This window comes from Vulpes vulpes, chromosome 1, assembly GCF_048418805.1.
Source record: "Vulpes vulpes isolate BD-2025 chromosome 1, VulVul3, whole genome shotgun sequence".
In the NCBI taxonomy this organism is placed as follows: Eukaryota; Metazoa; Chordata; class Mammalia; order Carnivora; family Canidae; genus Vulpes; species Vulpes vulpes.
Window position 1 is genome coordinate 161,583,168 of NC_132780.1, and position 12,340 is coordinate 161,595,507.

At 38.3% G+C, this 12,340-nt stretch overlaps 1 protein-coding gene across 1 annotated transcript in view; it reads right to left on the reverse strand.

Moving 5' to 3' along the window:
- Window positions 1–939: 939 nt before the first annotated feature.
- COL9A1 (collagen type IX alpha 1 chain) overlaps window positions 940–12,340 on the reverse strand; it is an 82,494-nt gene continuing 71,093 nt past the window's right edge. The window contains exons 37-38 of the mRNA XM_025991130.2: window positions 9,902–9,979; window positions 940–1,904 (exon numbers count right to left, since the gene is read on the reverse strand). Of these exons, the coding sequence (XP_025846915.2) occupies window positions 1,720–1,904; window positions 9,902–9,979 (263 nt within the window). The 3' untranslated portion in view covers window positions 940–1,719. The remainder of the gene's footprint in view (window positions 1,905–9,901; window positions 9,980–12,340) is intronic.

Consider the following 12,340-nt stretch of genomic DNA (forward strand, 5'->3'; position numbering starts at 1 on the left):
AATATGGGAGGGCGGGGAGTACCTGGATGGCTCACTTGGTAGAGCGTACGCTCTTGATCTCAGGGTCATGAGTTCAAGCCCCATGTTGGGTGTGGAGATTACTTAAATAAATAAATCTTTTTTAAAAATTAAAAAGAATACAAATTATATAATGATTGATTTGGCCAAGCAAATAGGTCTAAAACTTTTAAATGTATAGCAAGTAAACACAAGAAAAAAATCGTATCAAAGACCCTATTAGGGCTCACTCCCCCTTGACTTGAGAGAACCGAATTCCATAAACTAACTGAAGATATTGACTGTTTTGAGCACTGTGCTATGCCCTTGGGAGAAGTTATTTGTATGCACTATGACATAAAATTAATATATTAAGTCTGATCAATAGTTCATAGAAATGTCGATAAAACAGCCCAGCAATATGACTATGTAAATAGTAATAAAGTGTTTCAGTGGTCGGGCAATACCTATTTATTGATAAGGATACAGTGTTTTAGCTGAGCTGTCATTATAAAATGTCTAAGAAAAATAGTGAAACATAAATCATTTTTGCAGCAGTGAAGTTCTGAATAGAAAGGAATTAACAGACCATTGAAATGAAAGCAGTGGTTCTTAACCTAGAAACCTATGAAGTCTGAAATAGTCTGCAAACATGTTTGTACATATGCACTCATGTGTTTTCTAGGGTGATGACCCCATAGCTTTCATTAAAATTTCAAAAAGTCCTTGAAGCTTTCCCCTATGGTAGCACACATACATACAAAGAACTTCTGTCACAGGGTAACACCCACTGAGGAACAAGAAGGGCTTTTTAATTTCTTTATAGAAAAAAAAGCACTAATATAAACATGACTATGGAAATACCAGTAATTTAAAATTTTTCAGTGTTCCTAAGTTCAGTGACTTCTTTTCATTGAACATGATTAATCATAAGAAAACATGCAAGAGATTAAGAAACCATATTTATTTCTTCTTTGGTACACCAGGGATGTTACCTCAAACCTTGAAAATAAATAATCTCATTAAAACTTATGAATGACAGGATATTAAAATTCCTTCTTTGCTTCACATAGAAGAGCTAAGAAAAATTAATGGATTTGGGATACAGTACAGTTCAACAAAAATCCAGGCTGACTACAAAAACCAACACGTGCCATTAGGAAATCATTGCGTGCAGCCCAGCATGCTCTTGCCACTGCCAAGGGGACACAATGATGGGCATTTTAAGCACCAGTTCTATTGACTACTATGAGGTTTCTTCCTAACTAGTCTGATAATCCTCTGTATAACCGAAACAGTAATCTGAGAACAACAGCTAAATAAAAAATGAAAATAACTACTACAGCTAAGGGAAACCAAACAGTCGTTCTTGTTTATTGGCACAAAGGCCCATGATGTGTCACATGTGTACAGCACACTAAAGTTCAACATCCTGGGAATAGGATTATAAATTTATTTAAAGGAAGGGTTTTAGGTTTTTGTTGTTTTTTCTTTTTTTCTTCTCTTTTTTTTTTTTAATCTGATGACTCTCCTGTCTCCCCTCCAAGGGAAAAGGAAGAGCATTTATTGAATAGCACCATTGTTTTAAATCTGTCAAATAAGACATGTAATAACAATGAAGGTAATGCATTGTCGTCTTTTGCCTTGGCTTCGGTGGTGTTTCTCCTCCAAGCTCCTTTGCCAGACATGGTTTTTGCAGACAGCCATGCAGCACTAAGCTTTTCACTGGTCAGGCCCTTTGCTAAACGCCCGTTGCCCAGCCTGCATGGTGCAGGAGGCTGGCTCACAAAACCCAGGAGGGCCAGGAGGGCCTGGAGGACCAGGTACACCAGGAATTCCTGCCACCCCTGGGGGGCCTCGTTCACCATCCCGGCCATTCCTCCCGTAGCTGGCAGGACCAGGTTCACCTGAAACACAAATGATTGCATACATGAACAAGAGAGCCCCAATGGCTGTGAACTGGCCCAAGGCACTGGATTCCCTCCCCTAGCCCAGCAGGGTGCACAGAGGGCCTTAGTAAGTGCTTTTGGAAAGGAGGATGGAGACCGATGATGATGATGATGATGATGATAAACTTCCTCCACTGGACTTGGGTTTCTTAGAAATTAAAAATGGAAGGAGACCTCAGCATCTCTAGTATGTTGGCCTCTAGCCACATAGGTCTATTGAGCACTGAAATGTACTAAGCCATATTGGGATGAACTGTAAGTGCAAAGCACACTGGGATTTTGAAAACTTGGTATAAATTTTTAAAATATATTTCATTAACAATTCTTGTTTTTATTACATAATAAAATGATAATATTTTGGACACCATGGGTTAAATAAACTATAATAAAACTAATTTCACCTGATTCTTTGTTAATGTGGCTACTAGCAGATTTAAAATTATGCACACAACTCTCCTTGTGGCTTGCATCATCCCTAATAGGTGATCAATCTCCAGGCAGGGAGTAAAAGTATAGCTCAGTGGTTAGAAGAACAAGATTTAAAGACAGGTCTTGCTCTGCCATTTGTGAATAGGGTGATGTTAGCAAGTCACTAACCTTTCAGTTTCTTCATCTACAAGACAGGATGATACCTTCCTTAAAACTAAATTCCATGCCTTGAAAGCATCTAATAAATAGGTGCTATTATAATCATTATCAGTGATTGATGTCTTAGAAGCCTATGTAAAGCACCTACAAAGGTCCCAGATGTTTTCCCATCAGGGGCTCACCCCTATGTGAACTTTTATGAGGGCCTAAGTGCCTAGGGAGCATTTTTTCCCATTGTCATATTCAAAGGTTGTTTGATCACCCAGTGGAGCATATTCTCTGAGGCAGGGCACCCCATAATAGGAATTTAGGCTATTTACCCAACCCATCATACAACCAGTGTTTCCATCCTATTAGCGTAAAGATGGCAGGAAGAAATTGATGTAAAACAACCTGTATGTGCCATGATGATATGGTTTTATAGAGATCCTCATCCCATCTCAGCCATCTTACCTCGGGCATTTAGCCAAAACACTGAACATGTTCAATTATATATTTGCTTAGATTTAATTACTTTCCTTCTTTCTCAGTGGTTTTCTTTTTCTTTTCTATTTTAGTGGTCTTATTACACATGTCTTTTATTGGTCTTATTCTAATGGCCTACTCTTATTAAGTGGCCTTATTATATATATCTCACATACTTTTATAAGGAAGACAGAGATCCTAATTTATATATAAGATCTCATTCTTCCTGTTATGCCTACAATTAGATCCACACAAAGCAATAATATAGAACAAAGCATTAGTAAGTTTTAAGAGAATAATTATCTTTGATTCTATCCATCTCAAGTCTGTAGATAAGCAGAGATGTAAGTAATTTTCCCTTATTTATCCCATAAGCTTCTATTTAACTATATTAAGTTGTAATGAAGCATATGATTATATGTTTTCCTCTTAAGACAAGGCCCCTGAGGAAGTTTTTCCTTAATCAGCAGCACCTATAAATAAGCCTCTAGCAGAGCCTATTCAGGTCTCCTGACACAAGTGGGTTTTTTTTTTTTTTTTTTTAAGGTTTAAAAGGCCAGGGCAGCCCGGGTGGCTCAGCGGTTTAATGCCGCCTTCAGCTCAGGGCTGGATCCTGGAGATCCAGGATCGAGTCCCACGTCGGGCTCCCTGCATGGAGCCTGCTTCTCCCTTTACCTGTGTCTCTGCCTCTCTCTCTCTCGAATTAAAAAAAAAAAGATAGGCCAGATAAAGGTGCATATAAAGGGTAACTTTCATACACCTTATAAGCAGTAAGTTCTCATGGAGACACACCAGATCTGCCTTCACAAAATCAAATCAAGATGAAGAGGAGAAAATACCCAAAGGAGAGGTCACAAACCAAATGACCACAGAGGAGAAGTGGGTAATGTAGATCAGGGTGGGCAAACATGCAGTAGGTAACCCATGAGCCAACTCCTGTTTTTGTAAATAGTTTTATTAGAACAGAGCCATGATCACTTGTTTATGTATTGCCCACAGTTGCCTTTGTCCTACAAGGACAGAGCTGTATAATCCACAGAGCCCACAGGGCCCACGGATCCAAAAAATCTGGTCCTTTAAGGAGAAAGTTTCCTGACCCTTCTTAAGGTAGTAAAGAAATGGCCCTGGATTAAGAAATGCTGTGCTATCTTAAGGAGAAGAAAACTGATAATACAAGTATAATGAAAACTCCCAGGATGCCTGGATGGCTCATGAGATTCCTGGGTGGCTCAGTGGTTGAGCATCAGCTCAGGGTGTGATCCCAGGGTCCTGGGATGGAGCCCTCCAATGGGCTCCCTACGGGAAGCCTGCTTCTCCCTCTGCCTGTGTCTCTGCCTCTCTCTGTGTGTCTCTCATGAATAAATAAAAATAAAATCTTAAAAAAAAAAGAAAGAAAGAAAACTCCCATCAGTGTTAGGGAGGCAATAGAGAGGATGGAGGTCTGTGGCAAAGCAGAGAGTGGTTGTCTGCTCCAGCCAACAGCTGCCATGAGAGAAGATGGACAGTGCCTGCAGATAATTGTCAAGGAAAGCTGGAAGCTGCATTGTTGAATCTCTCAGTTTCTAAGTGTTAGCAACTATCTCAAATTTCTATTTAACATTTGTAGAGCCAGCCTCTTGCCTAAAACCTTAAATTTAGGAGAATTTATTCTCTACTACATAACAATATTAGAAAGCAGAAGGAAAACTTTTTATGTTTTCATATTTAGTTCCCTATTATCACATTCCAGGAGAGGCTTTTCACTTGCTGCATTTATTCCAGAGAGAGTTGATGAAGCCGTCCTGTATACCCACAATTTATTTTGTGTAAAGCACATCTAGCCCATTTCTCCTTTGGGCAAATACAGCTTTTGATGTTGTCATTGTTGTCATCCTCCTCATCATTCACACTTATTAAATGCTTCTGCTTTACAATGGCCATGAACTGTGCTCATTATTGATCCTATTTTCCTCTTCTGTGAACTGAGAGTTAAGAAGGCTAAATAATCGTCCATGGTCACACAGCTATAGGATGCTGCAGCTAGAAACAAGGGCCCTTCACCACTACCCCAACCTAACCCTATTTCCATACTCACTAATTAGCTAGTTTTGCGGAGGTGTGTGTATGTGTGATTGCGAGTGCGTGTGCCCACGTGTGTGGGTGGGAGGGTGTTTTTTGTTTAATTCTTTTGGGCCTGAATTGACTAGGAAGTAAAAAGAGGCACAATAATCAAGTTAGTACTGATTCATCTGGAGCTCTATCATAACAAACCAATGATATTTTTTCTGAGGTTTTGTCCTGTACAAAATGACCAGAGGGAAAAAACAGCTATCATGTAACATAGCATCAGTCTGGTGAGTCTAGACCCTGGGCATTTAATCTCAAATGTTCTTGTTATTGATTTAAGAGTGTAATTTTGGGGTGACGCTATGTCACAGTCCATTCAAGGAGTCCAGCAGTTGCTTTAGCGAATATCTATAAACTACCCTCCAACTCCTGAGAAGAAAGCAGATCTGACGTGTTCTCATTATGCCTCATGGGTATTTTAGCTGCACTAATTAACTGAAGACTACACAGTTTTCTGAAATTCAAGGACCTATAAAAACATTATTGCCAAACATGTTATTTTTTTTAAATGACTGTGTCATTCTCTGTATGAACACTAGAGGGTAGTCATGTTACATTGATGGAGGCCAGTCCAGCTGGACGGTTCTGAAGGATTTAATAGATGCCCAGAGTGAAAGGGACTGTGTATAAAGGCCTTAAACAAAAAACAACCTCAAGTAATTTTCAGCATTAATTTGGTGATTTATCCATGGGTAATGTGAAATGTTTATATGTGCCAGGGACTTCCTTGCATTTCTCACCTTATGCTGTGCTTATTTTTGTGGTGTTTGTCAAAGCATACATGTCTAAGGAATTGGCATAAAGTGGTTTGTTTATATAAAATCCCAGTAGCCAAATAAAATAAATGCAGTGATGGAACTAGGATAAATGGCCACTGCTAAACTAGCCTAAACTGAGCATGCCCTTGGTTTGGGGCTTCTTGGGTTTTTTTCCACTCAATATTCACAAGCAAAGTTCACCTATGTGAAAATTTTGCAAAAGCAACCTAAATAGCCCAGTTGCCTAGTGTGACCCAGCACAAAGCCAGCTCTACCCTTCTCTCCTTGTCCAAGAAGCAAAAGCATGTCCGCTCATTCCTGGTAGTCACATCCATATGAGTCCCTAGTTAACTGGCTTCTTTCCTTCATGAGCTTGCACAGTGGAGATCAGGACCTATTATTAAACATTTTTCCTTAAAAATCCTCAGAGTACCAGGGAATTGGCCCCAAGTGGGCAAGTTTGGCGGTAGCAGGCGTAGAGTTTCTCTTAATGAGACAACCCAATCAAGCGATACTACAAAAGGCCTGTGGTAAGAAACTGAAGCTGGCGGGCGGGAAGGGGGGGGGCGGGGGGTTGGGAGCATCTAAAGTCCCAGGTATCTAATGTGATCCACACTGTTCCATCAGCGAGGCAGAAAAGGAACCAAGGCACTAAATGGTTATGGGACATGCTGAAGTTATATGGCTAGAGTGGCAAAGACAAACTAATCACAGTACTAGACAGCCAGCTCATCATTTTGTCTACTGCATGAACCTGGACCTAGAAAGTATGAATATTTGCCTCTGTCACCTAATACCTGAGAGACCTTTGTCAGGGCAGGTGACCTTTGTAATATATGTGTCCTCTATTATAAACAGAGGAATACAAAATAATCATAGCTAAGTTTGCAAAATGCTGGCCATGCACCAAGCACCATTCTAAGTGTTTCACATGTATGGACACAGACCCTCCTAAATAACTCTAGAGGGTAGATGTGGTTATTAACCTTGTCATACCGAGGAGAAACTGAAGCACTAAGAGGTAAAGTAGCTGCAAATAAGGGAAAGAGCAGTTATTACACCCTGAAAGCCTGGCTCCACAGCCCATGCTTCTTAAATACCTACTCTGCCTACCTCCAGCTGTGAGAAACAAACTGGAAGACTTGTGGGAACTTTTCAGACAACAGAGCACTATAGCCAAAATGATACAGTGTGGTTTAATAATGACCTATGGTCCATACTAACCAATGTATCATTACAACCCCAAGGGCCGCATAATACTTAACACTGAACATAATAATTAATGTATTAGTTACAGTTTTTTCAAATATATCAAGTATGTTTGCATCAGGAAGAACGAGCAAATGAACTTTTTCCATCCAGGAGGATTTAAGTCCTGAATCAAAGTCCCAGTAGGGACAACAAAGAAGGTCACAGGATGTCCTGTTCTGCAGGCTCTTTCAGGTACCAGACAAGTTCCTGCAAAGAGTACTATTAGAAGTTCCTCTAGACCCTAACATCCTATTAATATTATGCTTGTGACAGACAGGAAACCACATTCCTAATCACATTCCAAGCTCCACCGGGGAAATTAAAAGGCTTAGCCTCTCAGTGGACAGTGAACCAGTTCAATAATTTACTGTGAACCAGTACTCTGCATTTATTATTTGGAGTCAAAGTCACCCAATGTCATAAAGCTAGTAAGTGAGAAAGTCAAGATTTGAACCCAGGATGTCTGAATTGTGGAGCTCCAAATAGCCCACTTTCAGAGTACTAGCTTTAGAGGAGGAATGACCCAAAAAGCTCTTGTTCAGGGACTGATGGATTCAAGAAATTGTTAGCTAAGCATATTCATAGTGTAGACAAGAGAATGTGAGCTGACCTAAAAGCCAAAGCACCCAGCTGGTGCCTCAGTGATTGGGGTAAACATAAGCCTTTGTGCCCATGTGCTAAAAGCACTTGGAAAACTGCATGCTTTTGAAAGGTAGCCTAAACTTTTAAAATATAATCTGAAACTCAGATTTCTCACTAAATAATGTCACATAGCCTCTCAAGGGAAATATAACAAAAGCGTAGACAAAGAACCAGGTTTCAGAGTGGTACCAGGAAGCAAGGGGCAAGGACTGGCAAAAGGCAGAAAAGAAAAGGTAAAAGGCAGGTTTAGCAGTCCTGAAAACGCCCATAAAAAAATTTTTTTAACAAATCTTATTTAAATATTAAATCCAAGACCAGCTATAACAGGCAGACCTGCCCATAATGAGCTTGCCCTGACTTAACCATTTTGCCCACAAATAAATGCCTGAAATGCTAAAAAGCAAATCAGGGAAGCCACTTTCTGATAGGGCAATGTCCCGAAAGTACACGTAAACCCCTCTGGGTCAGATGCAGCAGCTCTGAGTGGGTTATGGCATGTGGGGAATAATGTGTCCCCTCGTGACAGCCTGGGATGCTGCATATACAGAGCTGGTTTTGCCTCAGTCTTCCCATTTGACACTTTAAAACATGGTCTACCAACAGATTTTTTTTAACACTGTCACCAAAAATGATAATATATTTATGGTAAGATGTATTTCTGATAAAATCTTGCCAAGAATGCAAGTTGCTGGTTGAGAACTGTTACGTGGTTTGTCAACAAAATGGGAGGAGTAATTGTAAGGCAATACTAGAATAAATAATTAGGTAAATTACATGTAATGATATTTTTATCAGCTTTAAATCACCTATTGCTACCACTAATAAAGGAGGAAAGCACTCAGTAAATTCTATTTCCCTTTCCTCTTCTAAACATCCATGAATGAATATAGGCTTTAAAATACACTGAAATCTTCTTTTGGTCCCTTGTAGCTTCAACCAGATTTTCTTTCCTTTTCTGATCATAAAAATTTCCTTTTCCAATCACGAAAATTTATCAGTTTGTGAAAGCATCTTGACAGACTCATGAATCACAGCTTTAGCAAAGCAGTGTTTGAGCTATCTCCAAATGTATTCATATTTTTTTAAAAATTTTTAATGAGAACGCAATTCCTAGGAGCAATGAAATGGATAATGAGAAAGCAGTGATGTTTTTGGCTGCAATTAGAGTCATGATTGAATATGTAAGCTTCTGTCAGAATTAGAAAATGAGCATTTCTTTTTTAAATTTCCCTACACCAAGTTTTCCAAATCCACTGTGCAAGCGTGGACCATCCTTTTTCTGCAGAAACTCTCACCCTGACTCTCCTCAGCTCCAGGGTGTTTGGAAGCTTCCCTTAGCCACTGCCTCAGCTGCTATAAGAGTGCACTGGGAGGCTGTGTGTCATTCATGGCCTTAAACCGAACTGACTTTCCACCCTGCTAAGCTCCTTCTGTGATTGGGCTTGTAAGTCATTTCCCAGTGGATGACTGTGTGGCGGCCTGGACTATGGGGACAGAGTAGCCAGTGTGTAAAAAGAGAACAGATGCCCAGTGAAAGAATCCAGGCTCTTCAAACAGAGGCAACTTTGTCGCCTCAGCCAACACAGCTGTGATATGTGGCTTGTGCATGGCTCTTTGTGGCTATATGAATAGGAATGTTCAGGTTTATTTGGGGGAAAGGAGGGCAAGTATGGGTTGCTGGAGGGTCTGGATATTTGAAACAGGAGCTTTCAAAATAAGGTCTCAGTCACCCCCTAAGCAACATGAGTAGTTTGAAAACTTGGATTAATTTTCTTGTTGCTCTGACTTTTTTGATTAAAAAATAAGTAGAAAACTATCAACTCGGCTAAAAATGAAAGGACCTCATTCATTCAGAATTTTCTAACAAGTGCACTGTGGCTGGACCTTGACACAATTTTTAAAAACCATCTATTCAATAATAATATTTTAAGCCCTGACACTTGTTTTCTCACAAGGAACACAGGCAGGATTTACAAATCATTTAACTTTTCATTAAAGTTGGTCTCAAAAAATCTGCATCAACCATTATTGAGAATCATATGATATGCTTAAGTAATCAAAGAGCAATTCTTAAAAATGTTATCCAATTCAGACTTCCCATGTGCTCCAATTTCTCAACCCCATGCTGCCATATAACACACTTACCTGGGAGACCTGTAGCTCCGGGCAAGCCCTTAGGACCTCTTCCTGGAGGGCCACGTTCCCCCCTTTCTCCCAAGTCACCTGCATTTCATTAAAGAAATGTTATTTTTCTGTATGCTTATAAAAAGAAAGGTTGTAGTAAATATGTAGCAAGGAAAAACTTGAGTCAATTATATGAAGAGATCTAAGGGGAAAAAATCTCAGATAATCATATTCATCAAATGATAAACAAAATCAATCAAGTGATCAACATTCACCAAAATAAAGAATTAACGGCTACCTCCTTAACATGATAAAATATAATATTTACCTCAACCCGAAAGTTAGCATAATGCTTATGAGACACACGAGAAGCAGTTCCATTACAGACAAACATTACAGAGATGCCCACTTTATCACTATTATTTGTCATTTGGTTTGGCAGTCAAAAACATCCCTGTTTTCAAGTGATATGATATGATATGAGTGTATGTCTTAAATCATTGAAAATCAACTCAAAGTCTACTACAAGCAATGACAGAATTCATTAAAGTAGCAAGATAGAAAATTAATATATGAAAATCAATAGTTTTCATATACACAATCATCTGAAATCAGATGTAGTAAAAAAATATCCCATTTATAATAGCAATTAAATTAATAACAAGAAATAAGTTTTATCAGAAATATGCAAATCCAACATTACAAAATTAACATTTTTAAAGAACACAAAAGGACATGTTCTTAGATGGAATGACATCATCACAAAAAGGTGTGAGTTGTCCCTAAGCTGAAGTTTTATCATGATCCCAATAAAAAAGATTTTTTTAACCAGAAATGGGGATTCTAAAGTTTATACAGAAAAACACATAAGCCAGAGTAGCTACAAAAACTCCAAAAAGCTACCCAAAGGGAATTAATCCCACCATATATTAAACCAATTAAAATGGTGTAGTGCTGGAACATGGATAGACCAGTGAAGCCGCCCAAAAACAGGCTCCAATATATATAGGAATTTGTTCTGTAATAATGTGCCATCTTAAAGTGGGAAATAGTCAAACAAGTCAAAAAATGGTGTTGGAAAAAGTGGGAAGCCAGTTGGAGAAAAAAAAATAAAGTTGAACTTGTTCCTCACAACATAATCCAGGATAAATTACAAGTGAGTCAAATATTTAAATGTATAAGAACCAGAAGAAAACAAGGGAGAATTATTTTATAACTTCAGATTTGAGTTGGCCTTTCTGTTATGATTCAAAATACGAAAAGATCCTAAAATCAATATAAAAACTTCAACAACAGTAAAAAAAGAATATGTAAGCAAGAAAGTCACTAAAAGGAAACAAATATAGCTCTGAAATATATGAAAAAATCCTTGATTTCACTTTCACATCAAAATACATGGAAAAAAAATACATGGAAATTATGAATAACGTGAAAGCTACTTTGAACTATAAGATAGGCAAATATTCCAAAGTTTAATTAAACATATGCTAGCAAGTCTGTGGAAAAAGATATTATTATAAATTGCTAATAAAACTGTAAATTGGGACATTCTCTTGGAGGATAATTAAATAATATCTATCAAAATTACAAATGGTAGTACCATTTTACCTGGCAATTCCACTTCTAGGAGTTTATTGTAGAAAAACAGAGGTTATGTTGATATTTACACAAAAATGAAATATACAGTGTTGTTCACTGCAGCCTTGCCATATGGCAGAAGATTGGAAACAAAATGTCCATGAGAGGGTTAAATGTACTACAGTACTTCCATAGAATGGCATACTACGCAGCTATAAGGAAGAACCAGGAAATTCTTCTAAACGTTCTCAAGGCATATTGTTAAGTGAAAAAAAAATCAAGGTCCAGATCACTACTAAAGGGCAATACAACTTGTTTCTAAAGGGATATGGGGAATGTATGTAATTATATATTGTATATAATCACTGGTAAGGATATTTAGGTAACTAATAAAAGGGATTACCTAATGGGAAGGATAAAGGAATCTAGGCAGATGGGAGGCAGGAGTGGGGGAAAAACTCTTCACTAAATATCTTTTTGTGTATTTTTAAATTTTCAAACACTGTAAATTTAGTGTTACTGAAAATAAATTAATGAATTTTCAAGATTTAAAATGTGCTGTCACAAGTGCCTACATTTCACTTATGATTCATTATTTACAGGGAATATGCTTTGGATTGCAACCAGCCATGTGTATTTGCAAGACAGTTGATTGAATTTGGGGATTCAGCAGCCACAGAACCAAGTTTCATTAATTATCCTGGCCCCTGCAGAGAAACCCAGAAACTTGGCCTCATTAACAAAGTGCCCTAATACCTAGTCAACTGGTCCTAAATGATGTTTACGGTTCCTAATAGAAGTCATTATTCTACTATCCCATTGGTATAGTATTATATTATATTATATTATTATCCTTCTACTCTTTTAGAAGATGTGGTGGCA